This window comes from Tinamus guttatus, unplaced genomic scaffold, assembly GCF_059628265.1.
Source record: "Tinamus guttatus ecotype Peru unplaced genomic scaffold, ASM5962826v1 Tinamus_guttatus_pri_ptg000133l, whole genome shotgun sequence".
NCBI lineage: Eukaryota > Metazoa > Chordata > Aves > Tinamiformes > Tinamidae > Tinamus > Tinamus guttatus.
In genome coordinates this window covers 3,646,853-3,668,751 of record NW_028288667.1, presented here as the reverse complement: position 1 = coordinate 3,668,751, position 21,899 = coordinate 3,646,853, and the positions used below count along the sequence as shown (strand labels likewise).

The following is a 21,899-nucleotide window of genomic DNA, read 5'->3' as shown; positions in this document are numbered from 1 at the left end:
TCAGTAACTTCATGGTATTTTTCCTAGGTAACATTTACTGGACAGACCATGGCTTCAATCTAATTGAAGTTGCCAGGCTCAACGGCTCATTCCGATATGTAATCATATCCCAGGGCTTGGACCAGCCAAGATCTATTGCAGTACACCCAGAAAAAGGGTAACATGATTGTTGCTAATTGCATTTCTTCTAAAGTCTGGTGCTCTGAGAGAAATTGAGGTATTCATTTTAAAACATAAGCATTTAATAAGCCCCAAAAAGGTATTGGAAAATATTTTATTGAAACTCAACACAGTTTGAGGAAAATGTTATTCTTTTCTTTCTACATGAAATGCTGTCTTCCCTTTGCACAAATTTTCATTTTCTGAGGCAATCATTTTTGCTGAAGTTTAGACATCGTTTGGAAGCATGTTTCAGTGTGTTGAATACTTCCTAAGTTTCCACCAAATCCAAGGAAAGCAAACTAGCAAATGAAAAGCTTGCGTAGTGATGAAATAGTAGAACAGTATAATCCTTGATGGTCTTGAATTCATTATTGCATAATGAATTCATGTGGTACCTACCACATGCCTACCATTGCCTACAACAACAACCAGAAGATTTTTAGGATAACTGAAATCTACATTAGATGAGGCATATAGGTTTAAAAGAGAAAATAATCATATTAAAAAAAAAAAAAGGGTTGCCATAAAATTGTCTATCTTCATCCATCTGTTTGACAAGAGCAAGGACTATACTTCAAGGACTATACTCACCCAAGTAGAGGATGTTTTATACCCTTTGAGCTGCAAAACTGTTGTTAACGGATGTGTAAGTAAAACAGAAACAGTAAATTGAGGAAATATTTGCCATCTTTTGTCACTGAGAAATATGAAATGGGCTTCCCAAGGAAAAGGCATATGAACCGGACTTGGTGGGCTTAGCTGCTACACTTATCTTGCTAAAAGTCAGTCATATTGTGTTTAGCAAAGCCTGAAAGAAATATTTGAGCAGCTACCTGCCCAATAAGCTAAACACTGTGTGGCTTATTTCCCCCAGATTAAATTGAGTATCTCAGTATATTCAGGAAAACAGCCTCTGCGTTCAGTCAGAGAAATCTTCAGGCCTGGTGGTGAATAATTCTTCTAGATTCTCAGTAGGGCTGGATTGAAACCAATATATTTACTACTATGATTCCTGTTTGAATATTATTCACTCTTGTCATGTGAATGACAACTAGACATTGTTGAAGTGTGTTTCTTTCACCCTTCCTTTGCTTCCATTGAATAGCAGCTTCCGTTGCTGCTATTCCATTTTTATCATTGCTCTTTATTGCATAGATCCCTGGTCATCCAATCAAATATAGCTAATTTAAACGGCTTTCTACACAGGTAGTACAGTTCAGTAATGCACAGAAGATTTGGCAGTCTGTGCAACAGACAAATACATACATTCCACACAGTATGACGGTATTGTCTATATGTTTTGTTCACTTTGTGAAGTAAAATATTAACTTGTGTTTTGGTATGTTCTTATGAATATTTGCTCTGATAAATGCTTTCCTTCATGCAGCAGTACATGAAAACATAGTTGAATTGGGTTGTCTTAGAGGGAGATTTCTTGTTTGGAATGTACATGTATATATACATATATATCTATATATAGATACATAGATACTGAACTCATTATATATGAGTATATATGAATTTATTCCCAAATAAAATTCCTCTTTTGTACTGTTTCCCATAGTGAAATTTCCTATTTTGTATTTAAGATATTTCTGCTGTGTTCTCACAATGTTTGTTATCAGGCATTTGAAGGGTTATTTTGTGCTTAAAGTTTTATTTTTCTGTTTGTTTTTATTCCTATAAACTCAGAGCTGTACTCATGTCTGTTCTCTGAGAACAGAGTTGCTTATTGACAAAATCACTTTTTTTTGAGAATGACTTCATATATATAATTCAAAAAATATAGTCTCAACAAAATGTTCTATCAAATAAATATTGCAGTACATTTAATCACCAAAGGTAATTTTCAAAAGCGAGAGCCTTACTGTCTTTTTTAAATACCTATTTGATGTTAATGATATGTTAATTTTGTTTCCAGTAGAAGTACAGGCTTGCACATTTTCAAATCTATTTTCATGATAAATTTTAATTGGTAATTTCTGCAACATTTTAGGTATTTATTTTGGACAGAGTGGGGACAGACTCCTTGCATAGGCAAGGCATACTTAGATGGATCTGAAAAGGTTGTGCTTGTGAGCCTGGGGATCGCATGGCCTAATGGGATTTCCATTGACTATGAGGTTAGTCCTCTGCCTTCCAGTATATATTAAGATGCACACTATTTTTATGTTTCATTAAAGGATATTGGTATAGTCTTAATAACTCTCAATAAAACACTTGGACAAGTTTGATTTTTTTTTAATTAATCTTTAGGAAAATAAGTTATATTGGTGTGATGCTCGTACCGACAAGATAGAAAGAATTGACCTTGAAAGTGGAGGAAATCGGGAGATTGTGCTGTCAGGGAGCAATGTGGATATGTTTTCAGTCGCAGTGTTTGGAGCTTACATCTACTGGTCTGACAGGTAATTTATTTTTCCATAAGCATTTGAGTCTCAAAATGTTATTTCAGTCCCAGGTGCTTCACCTTTGTAGGATTAGTCCTTCCTTAGCAAGGTCACAGAATGGATCTCAGAAAGCTATGCAATTTGCAATAAAAAGGCATTTTTGATGCTCAGAGCTGAAGCATATGAGTGTCATAGAAGAGAGTAGGTTTCTCCACCTTCTCTTAGGGGAGCTCTCCAGTGCCCTTCAGTCATTTGTTTGATTTGAATTAGTTGAGGATTGTTGATCAGACATCTTCAACTTTTTTGGCAGAGCACATGCAAATGGCTCTATTAGAAGAGGCCACAAGAATGAGGCCACGGATGCTGTGACCATGAGGACTGGCCTTGGAATAAACCTGAAGGAAGTGAAAGTCTTTAATAGAGCACGAGAGAAAGGTTAGCTGTTCTTAAGGATGCTATTAATTGTTTTAATATCACCTGATACTATCAATGTATATTAGAGTATAAAGAAAGTTAACTAATCACTGATTTGTAGCAATAGATTCTATTATAGTTCCACTTTTTAATCTTGAAGTTGCTTTTTATATTTTTTATTTTAACTAAATTCATGTTATTGAAGGAAATATAGAGTACAGTTTCTTCTAAAATATTTCTAGGTGATTTAAAGGAGAAAATCCAAAACCAAATGATTTTCTGTCTTTTCAGTTTTTTTTTTTTTTAATAACATTAAATGTATTAAAAAAGAACATACAAAAAGTCTTAGAAATGAGATGGCTGTTGAACTGTGCTTTAAAGAGCAATAAGCTCAGATTTCTATTGGAAAGCAAACCAGAATTTTGTTCCACAGCTACAAAATTTATTTCCCAAAAATCTTTGACTTGGATCCTTCCTTTTTGATGTCAAAAGTGATCTTGTGGACAACCAAACTTGATTTGTATTCAATCTGTTTTTCAAAGTGCCAAAGAATTTTAACTATCCTCTTTCAATTTGCAATATCAATGTTTAAATTTTATTTTCAATTATCTGCCTAATAATAAGCTTGATTTTTAGCGATGTTTTTCCTCCTAAAGTTCAGTTTTGAGGAAACTTTGAAAGGCAAAGATGATTTTATGAGAAAAGACAGATAGAACTTTGTCACCGTTATGAATACTTCTGTTGGTTTCAGTGAGCGAAGTATCTGAAAAGTCCACCAACAATTAGGGGGATTTCCTCTGAACAAACTGCTACCATGCAATCCAGATGAAATTTTAGATATATAGCAAAAAAAAAAAAAAAAAAAAAAAGGTAGGGGGAGAGGAGAAAAAGAAAAAGTTACTGAAATACCGCTTGTCCTTTTTAATACAGAAACACCTCCAGTGTTGGTAGTATTTAAAAGATGCTTTAATCCACAGCATTGCGTATTTGAAGATCCTCTTTCTTTTATTGACTATACACTTCATATTCAATGAAGTTACTTAGGAAAAATGTAAAATAAATCTGCTTTGTGAAAGGAAACATATTAAAAATTGAGAAGAAAAGCAATCTATTTTCTTTTGTTTTTTTCAAGGGAATTTTAAATATTTCTGAAAGAAAGACTGTATAGAATTGTATATATTTTAATTAGATTTTAATGAGAATTTATGCATGTAATTTCACAAGTTTTATGGGCATAGTATTTTGTGATTTAAAAAATCTTCACACAACTTTATATTTTCTTTTGCCTGGGCTAGAAATACTTAATGTCTGCTTGCTTGGAAGGGCATTGTATTGTAGAATTAGGAGAACAGAACAATTGGATAAAAAATGCTTCTTTACATGTAATGATTTTTATTAATATCTTTAAAGACTTGAGTGCTTTAGGAATATGAGAAATGGTTACTGAGGCTAAAAATCTTTTGATGATAGTTTAAAAAACATATCTGAATGATTTTTAATACATTTTTCAAATTTTACTAGGCTACAAATGGTTAATGTCTTTGGGAGGGGCTGTCAGTGAGCCAGGAGGACTGGGAAAAAAACAGGTGAAAAATATATTTTTGGAATGTTCTTATATCACTCTAGCACATAGCTTTTTCTTTTCTTTTCTTTTCTTTCTTTTTTTTTTTTTTTTTACACGTTTATTGAGGTAGAAATAGTTAAAGCTGTTTAAAAAAAAAATAGCTGGTTTCCTGACCTTCTGACATGAACTAAAACCTATGCTGACTGACAAGTGATTAATCCTTTTTTTTCAAACACCTGTTTTACCCTTTCTGATGACCCAATCCTGCAGTACAATTTACAAGCATATTCCTATCCTACAGTACTATTTTACATGTTCAAGAACATGCCCGGACTAAACTGTTTTTAGAACTGGCCATTTTTAAAGATATTTGCATGTGGTAAGCTGTGGAAGCACAGAAATTTTCAGATATTTTACAAACTTGAGAATCTTACTCATTTATTTCAATTCCTCTTCTCAAACACTCATCCTTCCAAACAGATATTAACCTTTCTAGCCTAATAAAAGATCCTTTAAAAAGAAACAACCAGCAAAAACATGTATACAGTTAACTCTCCAAAAGGTTTTAGATGGCTGTGGAGGAGCATTATTCGTATAATTTTGTGTAGGAAAACAAAATTTAACTTCTTAACAAAATTTATCTCTAATTCTAAGAGCAACTTAAACCCTGCCTCCATCACCATTATTTTTACTTAAAAGTATCTTCATCTTGAAATGTAGCAATTAGAAAATGCAAATATTCAGCAGTGCTTTCAGATTGCTGCCTATTCCCTGAAAAGAGAGCAGTCTATGTAGAATGTTTTAATTTCCTTCATTATGGGGAAAACTTCAGAAGCGGGAAAATTACTATACTGAAAGAGCTGAATCATATGGAAGATGCTGTCAGAATAAGAAACTAATTTATCAAAACTAACTACACTAGTATTTCATACAGAGTTCAAGAAAACAAAGGAAAATGGCTTCTAATTTTTCACAATTGCTGTAACTTTGAGTTGCTGGTAACAACTCTAGTTAAAGTCATTGGTGTGACTAGTCTGACACTGATTCTTTTAAGCTATGGATTTGTCAGGGAGTTAGTTTGTAAAGTTGTTTCAAGAGAGACTCACAAAATGGAAATATCTTTACATTAGGAAGAGGAAACTGGATCAATACCGTTTTATACCTGTTAATATATATATATTTATTTTGATAGAAAGTGTCTAGAAACAGTAGCATAGACTACTGTATATTGAGTGTATTAAAATTGGACTCTTTTTTGCCAGTAACAGGTGTTTTAAAAAAAAAAAAATCATTCAAAACACTTGAAACAGCTCATAACAGTCTTCAGCTAATTAATTATGGAGGAGAACCAATTTTATCATTTTATACTTATAAAGTATCCACTTTTGTGAATTGGAAAAGACATGAATTATACTGTTCATAGATTATATTCTTAAAATTGGCTGCAGGCTTTGATTAAAGTTATATTCTCTTTTGCCCTTTGTTTTACTCATGAATAAGTAGAAATAATTTACATGAAGAATTCTTGATATACATTAAAAAATACATAAGAAATAAGTCCTAATTTAATTAAGTGTAATATTATAAAAGCTAGATTTCTTTCTTTTCTTGCAGGTACTAACGTTTGTGCCAAGAACAACGGTGGGTGCCATCAGCTTTGCCTGTACCGGGGCAGCGCGCAGCGGACATGCGCGTGCGCGCACGGCTACCTGGCCGACGACGGAGTCACCTGCCTGAGACATGAAGGCTACCTCTTGTACTCAGGAAGGACCGTATTAAAAAGCATACATCTTTCGGATGAAACCAATTTAAATTCTCCGGTGAGGCCCTATGAAAATCCGGAGTATTTCAAAAACGTGATAGCCCTCGCTTTTGACTACAGTCTGAAAGGAAGAGGCACAAACCGCATATTCTTCAGCGACGCACACTTTGGAAATATACAAGTCATTAAAGACAACTGGGCAGGCAGAAAAGTGCTGATTGAAAGTAAGTAAAGAATTGACTTCTCCAAACACTTGTTTTCTTTAATTAACCTTCCTAAATGAAAAGTTGATATCTTGTGATTTTACGGGGTAAAAATAACAGTACAGTTATGCCGCAGTTAGCACAATTAGTGTAATTGATCCCAGTATGATATATTTTAAAACTGTATTTTATTATTCCTTCTTTAAAACAAATTTTTAACAGCCATATGACGTACGAAGCGTATTCATTAAAAGCAAAGGTGATAATGATGTTACTCAATTCATATTGCTGTGGTTTTGAGGATCTATACTACAGAAACAAGACCTCATTGTACAATGTCTAGACATGAGAAGTGCCCTAATGCAATGAACTTACTGTTTGCTTATTTTTTTGTATTTGGTAGAGGTATTGTCAGAGACTGCAGCTGGTGCAACCAGGTTGTTGAGTGTTTCTATTTATTATGTTTCTTTCTCCTCTTCGCTATTTCAGATTACAGTTAGATTTTTCTCAGGCTGCAGTTTGTTTCAGTAGCTGTTCTTCGTGTCCGATGTGTTTTATGAGGAGTTATTTTATGTTGTGGAAAACACTGCTTAATTTAGCTGACTGTTGGAATCAAAGAAAGTACTTCTGATTTTTCCCATTATTTTCTTTGTATTTTAATATAGAACATTTCGTTGTTTTTATATTAGTTATATAAAGTGCATTTATATTGAGTGGGTTTAGAAAAGACATAAGCTAAACAGTTACAAACTGAAGAAACTTGATTCTACAACTTGCACTGGATAAACATGTCATTAAATACATCTGTGCTGTGGTTACTGGAAGGTATTGCTAATCAAGATGACTGCTCATACTGACGACTGGAAAAGGATATTTCACGCATATGATAGGAGCCCTTTATTTTGAGTTTTTTAATGGTTCATTTTTAGAAATTGATTTTATCCACATTAAGATAAAGACTAAACAAGCAATATTGTAGAGATGTTCTCCTTACTGCCAATGACGCATTAAAACCCAGGGTTTCAGAGCTGAGATAACCTGCACAAGAGACACAGCTCAAAGAAATGTGCAGTGATTGTGTACAATCAGTATATTAACTCTGCTGTGGTAAGAAAACATGAAAAGTGTGAAACGAAAAACACTACAGACTTTTTATATTTAAAACAGACAAAAAGAGAGGAATACTCGTGAAGCAGCAATGCAGATACAGAATGGATTTTTAAAAGAACAATAAAGTATTTCTCATTACTTTATAATAGGCTGTTGCACAAGAGCTAAAGACATTCCACAAAGCATATTTGAGAATTATAATTTGAAAAAAATTGGTAGGTAGTGTTTTATACTTGTAATCCTAATATGCTCGATTTCATTTTTCATTAGCAGAGTCAGCACTCTGAATAATTGAATGTCAGATGGCATTTTTTATCCTTGCAAAAAATTAACTGTGTATGCTTGAGATATGTTTGTGAACAACATTGTTTGTATTGTAGAAATGCTTTGGTTGTGTTTTTGTTCCAAATGAGAAGGGATATCACTTCCCTGAATATACTCTCTGCTGCTCTCTTTTCTGTGTTTAAGACCTTTTATTGATGTTGAGTCATTCACTTAAACTGTATTTTTGTACCGTTGATTCTTCTTCTCCACAGGCTTTGTACTTGATTCATTCCTCTCAATGCAAAACAGAAATTGTTATATGTAATCAAAAGTATTTCTTGGTGCAGCTTGGTGTAGTGCAATTATTTGACTAGGAGTGGAATCTATAAGGGAAAAAGGAACGGTGGGATTAGTTGACATTAGTGTTTCCATTTGCTGTAAGACATTTAAAATTCTAATATTTTCTGATTTCCGTCTTGACTATGTGTGTTTACATATAAATTGTTCAGTGGAAGCCAGTTGACAGATTTCAGTAAGAATATTTCTTTACATTGTTAAAAATTACATATTTGGCATATTTTATATTTCTGCTCCAAAATTATTGATAAACATTTATTGTAAGTTTTCTTTCTAATACAAAGAAATATGAAACTGCCCTAAAATAACTTGTATGGTTCTATCAAATGTAGCCCCGTTCTACCTCATTAAGCTCATGCCTGCAATTGACGCGAAACATTACTCAGCATTTAACTCAAATAGTGAAAATAGAGTATGTGATATACAAGATACCGTTGTCACAGATTTCTGTTTCACTGAATGCAGATCTTCTGCTCGTAAAGAATCCATTAGCCGATGGGTTTCTACCTCACTGAAATCAGATATGCCACTCAAATCAAACATATTATTGAACTTTTCTGCCCACTAAAAACAGAGTTATGATACATAAAGAGTCCTTTATTAAACAGGTTTCCAGTTCACTGAAAACAGATTTACAACTCACGAGCAACCCATTATCTAACATGTTTTTAGCTCACTGGAACAGATTTACTACCCAGAAACAACCCATTATCTAACATGTTTCCAGTTCACTGAAAACAGATTTACAACCCATACGCAAGCTATTATCTAACACAGTTCCAACTCACTGAATATTGATTTAAAATTCATAAACAACCCATTATCTGACAAATTTTCACCTCACTGAACAGATTTGCAACTCATAAACAACCCATTAGCTAACACATTTTCAGCTCACGGGGAAGTAGATTTACAGCAAATAAACAACTTTATCTAACTTGTTCCAGTTCACTAAAAACAGATTTAGAACTCACCAAGACCCGAGTACCTGATAGGATTCTGTCTTCATCAGGGAGGAAGACCAGTACAAAACACACGTGTAGTGTAGTGTACACAGAGTGCCATAACTTAGCACCTTTATTTTTGTGTGGCATAGATTTTTCCTACCTGTGAACTGTGCTCATAAAATGGGCTTTATTTCCTTCAGTCAATGAGAAAAGTTTTGATGATGATGATGATGAGTAACTGGATGGAATTAATCTTTCCTTGTCTTCACCTGACTGCCAATTTTTAAAAATACTTTTGCTGTAGTGACTCACGAAGTTCTATTTTGGGTGATCAGTTAACAGTTGAGTATGCCTTGTGATTTTATTGCTATATATAGCTCGCATATGATTTAATCCAGTCTGAAGATGTCTTTAAAATTAGTTTAGCATCATAGTGCTACCCAATTTAAATGTGCTAAGTGACATGATTACTATTGGTGTTGTGTATCTTGGCCTGTTAGCCTTGTTTTCCAAAGCAAGCATAAGAAATTTTCATTTAATTTTCCTTTGAATAGACGCCTCCAGAAACACCTATGGAGAAATGGGTACATATGTGGCTAGGTGATCCTATCACTATTCCACTTTCAATGTAAAGATTAACTGGGCACCTCGTAGACTTCACTGTACACAGATTAGCTTACTTATGTGTCAAGTCTGTTGCTTAGACTTGCTGTACATTTGTGTGCTTTTATATACCCTTGTGTTGTGAAAGCTCAGTGAACCTGTTTAGAAAAAAGCTTATGTATTCTTACAGTCCCAGAAAGTCCAAGGTGCCTTTTTTTCCCTCAGAAACCATGGAGAACCTTCATGGTATGCTGGTTTTCATAGTTAATGATGAAAAAACACAAAACTTGGTCAAAGGGATTATATTTGGAAAACACATGCTGATACCTGCTTTCTCTGCTCTTCAAGTTTGAAGAATCCTGCAGGACTCCCTTTACAGAGAGGAATATTTTTGATTTTGCATAAACTTTCCTGAGTTTTTGGTTGTGAGAACAATTGCCTTGACAAATCAAATCCTAATTCATTCACTACAGGGTTTGTAGGAAATTGAAATAACACATTAACAAAGTTAGGGGAAAGTGACGCTGAGTTTAAGTTAATACTCCAGGTTGACCATGTCAGAATGCTCCCTTTAGAACTTCTGTTCGACCCTACGTGAAGTAGAGCACTAAACTGCTGCCAGCCTCTCTGGGAAGATCGATTACTGAAAAATCTAGATCAAGACGGGGGAATAGAACACTATACAGAAAGAAAATACAGAAATAGTAGCATTTAAAGGCAGAGAGTTACATGAAGAGGTATTTGGAAATCTGACATATTTAAAATTGCTACAGATTATCAGCTTTATTTGGAGCAATAGGCTCTGTTCTCCTCCTAAAGGGAGCCCACAGGACAATTTTATTCGTATTTTCTACATTGCTAATCACTACTAGGCAGAACAGTACTTGTATTTCAAACTTGTGAACCAGTTTCTGGAAATAGTTTTACATGTGCAAAAAAAAAAAAAATAAAAAAATAAACAAAAAAGAGAGAGAGAGAAAGAAAAAAAAAAGGAGGGGGTGGGAGAAAGAGAGGAAATATTTTCCATCTTTTGTAGACCTAGTAGTGCGATGATCTGAAAAGACGTCACTCCCACATGGAACTGGAAGTCTCTGTTTGACCCAGAGGAAGTCAGTGGAAGGACATTATTTCAGGCTCAATTCGTTGTGGTTTTGCTAGAGCAAACAACTAATGGGAGTCTGAAATAAATTAAAATCATGATGATTACCAGTATCCTACAGTCTGTCTTGGGCTAACCAAAATTCATTTCCAGCTAGGCGTGTTTACCAGAGTGAATTGGTCCATTAAGCCAAAATTGAAGTAATTGGGTTGAAATAACCCTTGCTCTCATCTTCACTTTTGCCTCCCTCCCTGTGTGCCTGTCTTAAGCAAAATCAAGAATCAAGACAAAAAATGAATAGTTTGGCATACCCATACATTCAGAAAACTGGTTCTTCACTTGCATAGTGCAAAGTTCAAAGCTGTTTTCATTTTTGGAACTTTTTTCAAAGCATTATGTTCATCTAAGAAAAAGTTTTGTTTTGTTTTTTTTTTTTTTAAAAAAAGGTTCTGTATCTAAGCTAGGGCAGTATCCCTTTTATCATGAAAGTTTGGGATAACATAAGTCCATTAACTAAACCTGCCTCAGTGGATCTTTGGGCAATAATGAAGTGTTTGAATAATAAATTCATACTCTGTTTAAGGTAGTGGCACTGGTAAGTTAGAAGAGGAGAGAAAGGGAGTAAATGAAAGGAAAGGCAAAAGGAAGCAAATGAGGAAGAAAAAGAAGTTTTAAGATGAATTACTCTCAATGAGCTCAGTGTCTTTTTCCCATTATATAAACAAGGACTAACACATTTGGCCAGTGTCACATCTTTCATGGTACAAAACAAAGTGTAACACAAAAATTCTGCTTGGGTTTTGAACTTTAGGTGCCGGTGTCCATAGAAGGCAAAAATCTATTCACTGCTAACAAAGTGTCAGATCCTGTGATGTATTGCAAGGCTCTTTAGAGTGTGAATCTTTTAAAGGTGTTTCAATGTGTGCCACTATTCTTTCTAACTAAATTGGTCCAATTTAGCTGTCAAAAAGGCATTTATGTTCCCATTTCTCTTACAGAGAATTAAATTTAGTACACTATGTGAAGTCCTGTTAATTTTTGAGCTTTGTCTTTCAAGAAAGAACTTTTTGATCTGATGAAAATAAATACTTGAAAAGTTATGGTTGCTCTTCTATTTGTAAATAGGTTGCATTTATTATTATAAATATATATGCATTTGTTATTATAAATAGTGAAATGTAGTTCTATAGACTTTCAGTTTTTAAAGGAGGAAAAAGTAAGAGGCTAATATAAAGCTTAGGCTATTTTAATTTAAAGGAAAGCTTATTATTACAACTTCTATCTTGTTAGGAAAAAAGAAAAAAATAAACTCATTTAACTCAAATAACTCAAAATTTAAAATTGAAATACTGCTCTTAATTATCTTAGTTTGAAATCTAGTCTCTTTGATTAGACACACCTTTTGCAGGTGTGCCTAATTCTACTTCAGACTAAAGGAATGCTATCCAGTTATATCCATGGAGATGCCTTTGGTGTCTTGAATTTAAGATGCTTTGTTGCTTTAAAGAACCGGGACTTGTGTTTATGCCATTTTACTGCATTTCATAAGGTGCTTTTTTCTCTTTCGTGCCATAGCAAATAGCATGGTTTAGTATTATACAGCTCTTGAAAAGTGATACAGGCATTTGCTTGCTTAATAAAATAATTGATTGCTGCAGTCCAAGTTGTTTATGCCAAATTTGATATATTCTTTTTGACAGAAATTTTCAGTATGCTGGCCTAGTGTTCCATGTGATTGATGATTGAAGCAATTAAGAAATAAAATTTACATCTAATTTTTTAGACAAATGTACCTTATCTTGTTAATCATTCTTTAATTATACATTTTTATTGTCTCCTCAGAATTTTATGTGCCAAAAATAAGTTACTACTTTATAGCCACTTGACCCAAGTAGAAGAGTAAAGACTTAATTAAAGTACTGATGCAGTTAGTAATTTAAAGTCTTTGGGTGTTTTATGGCTTTTAAGGCATTCTTTTTGCCTAAGATCAAACAGTGACCACCTGCTGTCTGTCAGCATAAAGTTAAGCAAACAGATTGACAGAAGTGTCATCTTCTATGACCAATCTGGTAAAGACATTACAGGCCCTTTCCTAAAAGGTAAGTGTGTAATGTAGTTGGGAGAGGATGAAATTAAGTGAAATTAAGGAGATGCTTGTGCTCAATTTTGCTGTAATGGTTTTCTGTGTAAAATGACAACACTGTGGTTCCATGATGTTGGAAAATCTTTTCTCAGCTTCTCAAAGGAAATGGAGTAGGTGAGAACATGAAATCAAAGGAAAGAGGCAGTTGAACTGATGCTGTCCTTGTTAAAATTAGGAGTTTTGACTGTAACCTTTCTAGGGAATTTTGGATGAAAGGTAGAAGATCAAAACCTAGTGACTTGAGAAATATTATGTATGCTACCAAAAGTCAGTGGCTAGAATTATTAGATGATTTAAACATTATATTAAGCATTTTTATTCTATATTTGCAATAACAAGGGGGCTCTAATCTGAGCTTTTCAGTTATTTATTTGTTGCTTGTCTGTTCCCCAGGAAAGTCAGATGAAGATCAGCGTGACAGTGTTTATAGGCTGCATCTCATCTGTGGATGCAATCCATCTTCGTTAAGTTCAGTAAAAGTGATAGATGGCATTTGGCAATGTAATGATGTGATCACTCTACCATTGCCTTAGTAAATCATAAGCTGTTGCATTCTCTTGTGTAGATATTTAATCAGTTATACACCCCATTACTGATTTAATTCAGAATGTCAGTGGCAGGTGAATAATGTGAGTATTTGTATATTAATATCATATTGTATTAATGTTCCTTTCATTTAAGTATGCTATTCATGTGAAAATCATAAACTGTTGCTTCATGGCTAGAATAAATTTAATCTGTGCTGTAGGCATCTAATGCCATCAGTGTTTTAATTCAATCTGTCAGTGAAACAAATGTGTTTCTTTTCATTTCCAGTTTCTTTATGCTTTACTAATTCAGAATATTTTCTGATGCTCTGAAAATATGAAGCTCAGAGTAAACAAATCACTGATTTTCGTTCTGTCAGTAGATTTGGGGATGAATCTATAGCACCAAAGAGCATTGATGATGTATTTCACGTGTATTGAAAGTAATAGAATGTCTGTTGATAAATGAATTGCAACGTAAATACATATATATGCTCTAGAATATCCCTTTAACAGTATGAAATAATTATAAAGTAGATGTAATGCAAAATAGCAATGGAAGGCATTGGCTTTGAGATCTCCTCCAGTGTCAGGTATTTGAAGTTGATAGAAGATTTTAGTTTTAATGTGAGGTAACTGAACAAGAGTCTATTTCTGTCCCCAGTTGCTGTGTGTTCTTATCATTGCTGGCTGTTACACTGTAGAACTATTCATATGTATATTGGGGTTTTTGACTATAAATCCGAAGTGTATTTTAACCTAAAAAAGAACATCAAAACTGCTAATGCAAATACAGTATTAGCATGGATAATGAGTAATACTGAAGATAAGTCATCCAGTTTAGAGTAGACACTATTAAGAATAAAATTACTGGTAATATCCATTGTATTGTCTATCTAAATCTTGGATCAGTTTAGCACTTATTCTGTAGGTCCATTGTCTTTAAAACCACCTTTCCTTGCAGATTTATGCTTTTCAATGAAATTACTGTCTCTAGTAATAATCAAATGCTGAATTTCTTAAGCGAGCAATGTGATAAAACTAGAATTTTATTGAAAAATAAGACAAGAAAGTGTGAGGGAGGGCACTTCACATAAATGCTTCAAAATATATATGTTAGATATAAGTAACCCAATGTACTAGATATATGTTTGCAGCAGAACAAATTATTAGTTGCCTACTGTGTCTTATATCAATGGGATTAGATTGATCTGAATGATAGATTTTTAAGCAAAGCATATTTTTTTAGCCCAAATGCATTCGAGGTATGTATGAAAATATAATCTATAAGCTTGTCAATTAGACTTCTTGGTGGTTCCATATTTAGCTCTCTCAAAGATCGTTTAATAAAGAAGTGCTCTCTCTTCTTTCTCTCATATTATTTTTTATTAAAACAAGCAAACAAAAAGATTCCATCTTCGACTGTGTCCCCAGATAACACAACTTTGCATTACTGTTTCTCCTAAAAAAGATAGAAATTGCTGTATTATAAAAAGTATTGTTAAAGCTTCTTCTGGCATAATGTACAGAGCTTGCTTTGGAGTTGCAGTATGGTATCTTCATCTGATTAAGAAATATAATAAAGTGGATTTCTCTCTGTCGCTTAACTATAAAAGTTATCAGTAAACTTCCGTATGAAAACCTTGTATTTCAAGAGCATTTTCTTCATTCTAGTTGTGGCCGGAACAACGTGATTATCTTTCGCCTACTGCAAAAATGACTTTAGCTACATTATTTAACAGTTACTTTAAAAATCCCTTGTCTGGGATTCAGACAAGGAATACAGCTAAAGAAATACAAGAGGCTACATGAGAGGAGAATGGAAAATTTTCTTAAGTTGTTTAATGAGAAATATGGTTTGCAGCAAATCTCAGCCAAATCCTCAGCTCCTTGGGGCCATGTCTTTAACCATAAGCCAAAGAGAGAAAGAGTTGTTTTTTTGTTGTTGGGATGATTCTGTAAGCAAAAGGAACAAAATCTGTTGTGGTCTTGTTTTTATTGCCCAAACGGAATTGCCTCAGAAGCAAATTATCACCAGAAGCCAATGAAGATTTCATCTCAGAAGTAATTAATTAGTTCATTCCAAAAGAATTCCCTGGGATAAAGTAACACGCAAGTGATTTGAGTGATTAAGGGTGGAATACCCAAGAATAAACTGAGAAAATGCATTACTTGATAGTATAAGAGGTACCCAGAAACTACATAAACAGTAATTCATTCAATAAACTTGCGTTCAGGCATATTTTAATTGCTTTTAACATGTTTAGGTAGGTAATTGAATATCCCTGTCACGACATTTCAAATAATTTCTTATCTTTGCCTGCAGCAGATGATGGATAAAGATGCATAAAACAAAACAAAGAAACCCTTGTTGTATTTCAGTGTGTGTTTTTCGTGCTTAAAATCCAAGTTAAGACAAATAAATACTATGCTTTAAAAAAAAAAAACTTGTAACCCATCCATCTTTTTCAAAGACAAAGCTCTTATCTAACACAACACATTGCAGTGGTCAAAAGAGGGTTTTTTTGTTTGTTTTTTGTGGTTTTTTTTTTTTTGTATTTTTTAAGTTGCATTCAATGCCTTTACTAAACTTAGGTTTATTTACATGTTTGAGCTATTTGTAAATGAGCTGAATACATCTCTCTCACAACTTCTGTCAGTAAAATAGGGAAACACTTTTTATCCTTTCACCCCTTTAAGGAGAGACTCTTATTTTTTCCTATTGATGTCATTCTGACTTCTCTGCAGATATAGCATGAAAATATAATCAGAAGATTTCAAATACTTTGGAAGGAGAAATTAGAAAACTGTTAAGAGGTGATTTGGCTTGTGGTTCTGATTTAGAGTTAGCGCCTTCAGTGTGGTCAAACCAGTTTTGGAACTTTGTCTTCTCCATATATGAATTGCAAGCTAAAAGTTGCATCATCAGCAAGCCAAATGCAAATTGTAATAATCAGCATACTTATTTCAGCATACTTACTTCTAGATTTTGCCGTCTGTAGTTCATTAATTAGCTGTATGAACCTTCTGGTCTAAAATTATTTGTTTCTAACAAAATAATAAGTGAAGTTAATCAACATACATTTCTGTAATTGGAAAAACGGTAGTAAGAAATAATTGCTCCTGTTTCTCACAATCTGTCACTTTTATTTATTGGAATCAGCAGTCTACAATTTATCTTCTCTGGACATTAAATATATACTTTAGATGCCCATTAATATAATTTGTTTCTAGCTTACATTTTTCATATGGAGTGAAAGAGAGTGGTATTGTGGATTACTAAGTCATGTACTGATGATAAAACCTATGGTGGCTTTTTTGTTTTTTTGTTTTTCAGGATTTTTTCAGGTGCCTTTTTTTTTTTTTTAAAAAAAAGCCTATTCAGCTGTTAATAAGAGGCCAGTTTTGATCCCTAATGTGTGATTCTAACAATGAACAGGTGAAACTATAAAAGAATTTAAAAAGCTAGTAGACTAAAATAGCTGCACTACATGATTTTGCAAGATCAACATTGAAAAACAAAATCCCTTGATAAATGCATTCATTTGTTCTCTTGTTGCTTTTCAGATGTTGGTTCTGTGGAGGGACTTGCTTATCACAGAGCTTGGGACACTCTTTACTGGACCAGCTCTACCACATCCTCCATCACAAGGCACACGGTTGACCAGCAACGCCGAGGAGCTTTCAATAGGGAAGCAGTAATAACAATGTCAGAGGACGATCATCCACACGTGTTGGCTTTAGATGAATGCCAAAAGTATGTATTGAGCTTTGCTAATAGCTCATTTATTTATTTATTTTAACCTAATGTCATGGACACAGCAGCAGCTTTTTACTTCAGAGACAGCTAATTCGAACTGTTTTCAAGGAAAAAAAAATCAGCTAATGCAAATTACCAACAGAAAGGATAAATAATTGCGATCACTTTAGTCATTTCCTCTGCTTGCCCAAGTGAAAACGATGAGTTTAGGACTTCAAGAAAGAGAATTTAAGTTTCTAGTCTGACAGATTAGAAATTTGTGCTGTATTGTAAAATATGAGTTATCTAGGTATCTTGAAGAAGCAACTCAAACACCAATGGAGATTGCATTGAGGAAGAAGCCAATTCTTTGTTATATATGTTATATCTATCTATAATGGTGCATTAGTGTAGAGATATAGTGATCAAAATTAACAGACCTGTGAAAAGAAAGAACTATGTTCTTGTATACAAGTTCATGAATCAGAAACCTACCCTAATTTACAGAATGATTTCTGTCACATTTTCTTATTCACTACTGATTATCACAATTACTTACAGATGCCGTTCATAATTATCTAAGAAGGCACATAAAAGTAATTAAATTACAAAATGTATTTTATGATATCTTTTTATTGTTGTTGTTATTTGATTTCAATACAGTTTAATGTTTTGGACTAACTGGAATGAGCAACTCCCAAGCATCATGAGATCTACTCTGTCGGGCAAGAATGCACAGGTTATTGTTAGTACGGATATTCTCACACCAAATGGGCTCACCATTGATCATAGGGCAGAAAAACTCTACTTTTCAGATGGCAGCTTGGGAAAAATTGAGAGGTGTGAATATGATGGATCACAGAGATATGTAAGTAAAGCAAAAATCTTGCAAATATTCGTTATATAGCTGTATGTTCCATTATATCTGTTAGCTGCTGTTAAACAAAATGCAACAACAGGACCATGAGTTGCAGACGTGTCTCATAATTAATGTTATTGATCTGGTGAAATAATATTTCCAGGAGAGCAGTTCCTCTTTACTGGTGTGCTGTCCAGCTTGACAAGGGCTCTGGTTTCTGCAAAATTATGCTAATTCAAATAATCATCCCAAAATTCTGGTGATCTGAGATTTTGCAGGATGTTTCAACAAGGTGCTGGAATGAGCCACCACTGAGGAATGGTTACAATAGAATTCCTTTTTCCTCCCTCTCTCTGTTCCGTTGCTTTCTAGTTTCATTTTGGTTAATAAGGGTAGAAGCTATGTAGTAGAATATGAACTGCTCATGGAACATAGTGGATTTTCTTTCAGGTAGCAGCTTCTTTCTCTAGTCTACTCACAATAATAATCTAGGAAAAGGAAAATCTCAAAAAAATTAATAGTACTGAATTGTTTCATCTGAAAAGAATGTTTACTGGGTTTTGTATGAATTTGATAGATTTAATGCTAGCTTGTGGTTGCAGTGGTATTCTTTAAAGTTCCGAAGGATCTTTTTGGTCCTGAGGACATATGCAGCATTTTGTTTGAACCAGCAAGATCACTGCGATAATGAAACATTTCTTATCTCTTCTGCCACATCTTCCTTTTCAAAAAATAAATGTGACAGTTACCTTTTGTAATGCATCATTCATCTAGAGTACAACTGTAAGTAGTAGATGGAACACTGAAAGCTTCTTAGCCTTGCAGTTTGCTTCTCAGTGTCATAAACCCGTTCATTTCTAGAACGGGTGGATTATGATATTTACAATGAACAAAAACCAAAAAACAAACAACAGCAACAACAAAAGAGGTACTCTTCTAAATTATGACCAGATGAAGTTGCATTGGCACATATGTTTGGACTTTCTGTTTGGAAAGATGCTTCGTGTTATTAGTAACTTGAAGCATGTTCATGTTTTTCAGTAGGGTATCATAGTGTTGGGCAAGAAAGGCTCCTTATCTAGCTTCTAGTTTCTGTTCCCATGTTCTGTTCTGTTTTTTGTTTTGCCTATTAAACAAAATCATTATAAAAATAACATCAGTAACAACCAAAACTAGTCTGAGCTAAGTGTTTGTTTTCAAATGACTATCTCATGTACATAAGAGTCACAACTTGCCAAAATGAAGGTTTTTTTCTCTTCCCTGCCTGGACAGTTCATTTGTGTCTCAGTTCCACATAATCCTTTTTTCTTTAGGATCCTTTCTTAAACTTATTTAAAAAAACAGTAAGCAGTAAAGAATAATAAATCTGGCATACTATGTTATATTTTATATTTTTAATTTGAAATAATGAGATGCAGTAGGTAATTTTAGATTAATGTTGTGCTCTACATTATGATACAATAACTTCTTGTTTCTTGGTAAAGGATAAGTCACTTCTATGAGACTTGCCTTTAAGATATTCATCTAATATTTATTTTTAGGCTAACGGATTTATTTAATATTTGTTCAATTATTTTATTAGGCAATTGGCTTAAAGTTAATATTAGTTTTAATCTCTTTAAGTGTAATTTTCTATACTAGCTTTTGTCTTTCTGTTATAGATCTGTAAGTAGACTTCTGTATCTTTAGAAAAGTAGAGAGCCCTTAAAACCCTTTAAAAGCTTTATTAGATTGCTGTGCCCATTTAGTAAGCAATTTCAAAGAGCCATATTATCAGTAAGTCATTTGGTACAGTTAAAAATTAAAATGCATAAAAGCATCTAATCATATAAGCTGATTCATTACCTGCAGGCATTCATTTATATTAAAAAAAAAAAAAAAGTAAGCTTTACCATGCTAAGAATTGTTTTGGATCTAACTCTTACATATACTCAAATAAGGAGATTTATATACATAAATTATAGTATTCTGTGAAGAATTCATATCTGCCTATGCAAGTTACAGATATCTCGGAGCTAGAATAGCTGTACGTTATAACAAATGTTGTCTAGAGAACTGAAGGACTTAGATTTATAGTTAAAATTACATTCGCATTGCCCCCTTCCCCATACTCTTATGTCATTGCAGGAAGCAGAGAGGACTGTCACTATTTAGAGCTCAAAATCCCCTCTTCAGCTCTATGCCCCATCATTCAAAGTAGTGTGAAATGTCTTCTTACCCACTTTTGCTGGAATAGGCATAAGTGGTAGCAATCTCTTTTATTAGGTTCCCTTAATGCTTTAAGGGTCTGCATTCCACTTGAAGTTGCGAATTTTTATCATTTTAGACATATTATAAAATACATCAAGACAAGGGTCTCTATATGACAAGTTTTATTTTATACATCAGAAAAAACCCTTCAGGTTTCTCATGCAGCCCATCAGTGCTTTGCCTTTTTAAACTATCTGCACATTCATTCAGTGCTGCATTTCTCTCAGTTCTGTGACCTAAACCGTTGTTGATGACTGTGATTTTTCCAGCTTTCTTCCTGTTGCACAATGTGCTTCTTGCTGTTTTTGTCTTTTGCATTAAATGACTGAAATGCAGCACTTACATACTTTCTGGCATTGAATGAGTGTGGACTTCACAAGTTAACCCCCTATTACATTGTAGTCTGTATTTTGATCCCTTCTAGAACCTTTTTAATGTGTGCAAAGCAATACTAGGAAAAAAGGAATTTCATATATGATGTCTATGGAATAGTGATGCTTTTGAAGCTGTGTCCTTTGTCCCTTGCACCCAGCGCAGCTAAGACGCCCTTGAGTGAACACCAGGCAGCACCTACTGCACATGGGTGCTAAACTGACCTCATGCCTGTGGTGATTAGCTCCGTGCTTCCGGCTGGGATAAGACAGTTTTCCCTCGATTAGCCCTCAGGGGGAGTGTTGAGGTCATTTGCTTCTATCTAGTCACCAGTTTTATAAAAACTTACAGTAAGTTGGTTATCTTGGAGTCTTTACCATTCACTTGTTTTGTTTTCTGACTGACTGACAACTGCAAAGGATATTAGAGAAGGAAATGATGGGTGAACACACAATCTCAGCATGCTTCATTTCCTTACGATATTGAGCTAAAAACTGTTGAGAAATTCTTATCCTATGTATCTGTTGGATGGATTTGAAATTAGTGAAGATTTAGATCCTACAGAAATATGGTCAAGTCGAAAAACCTTTTCAGTTCTTGGTTTGCACAGAATTCAGTACATAGGACCAGTCACAGTAAGTCAGGCAAAAGGGCACAGAGGGACAGCGGGTGCCTGAGGAAGAGCATAGGAACAAGGCAACTTTTATCATTAACGTTGTCCTGTGGCAATGACATCCACTGAATGTTTTTGAAGGACATTTTTTCCTTCATTTTTAAACTGTCTCTTGCCATTTTTCTTTGATTAGAAGAGAAAAAAAAAAGAAAAAAGAAAAGAAAATGATTCCCAGTCCTTCTCTGTGCTGCTCGTGGCTTCACAGCAGATTCCTGCTCAGCTCTCGGTGAGCAGTTTTTCAGAGAACTGTCGCTTCAGTGACCTCAGTGATATTTTGCCCATGTACATCGTATTACCTTCATGTCCACTGAATTTCATTTACTAGTCACTTCCCAGTTGGTGTTGTGAAATACTTCTGAAGATATTTACTGTTGCTCCTTATCTTCAATCCTTATGAATATTCTTATCCTTATGCAAAATTCAGTTTTGACGGCAAGCTTTGTCACTTCATCATCTAGTCC

The 21,899-nt window shown here is 34.0% G+C and overlaps 1 protein-coding gene across 1 annotated transcript in view; it reads left to right on the top strand.

Moving 5' to 3' along the window:
• The window catches only part of LRP1B (LDL receptor related protein 1B), a 336,264-nt gene that overhangs the window by 195,444 nt on the left and 118,921 nt on the right, over window positions 1–21,899 (top strand). The window contains exons 36-42 of the mRNA XM_088521814.1: window positions 28–157; window positions 2,159–2,285; window positions 2,419–2,570; window positions 2,863–2,987; window positions 6,145–6,516; window positions 17,113–17,302; window positions 17,948–18,152. Of these exons, the coding sequence (XP_088377940.1) occupies window positions 28–157; window positions 2,159–2,285; window positions 2,419–2,570; window positions 2,863–2,987; window positions 6,145–6,516; window positions 17,113–17,302; window positions 17,948–18,152 (1,301 nt within the window). The remainder of the gene's footprint in view (window positions 1–27; window positions 158–2,158; window positions 2,286–2,418; window positions 2,571–2,862; window positions 2,988–6,144; window positions 6,517–17,112; window positions 17,303–17,947; window positions 18,153–21,899) is intronic.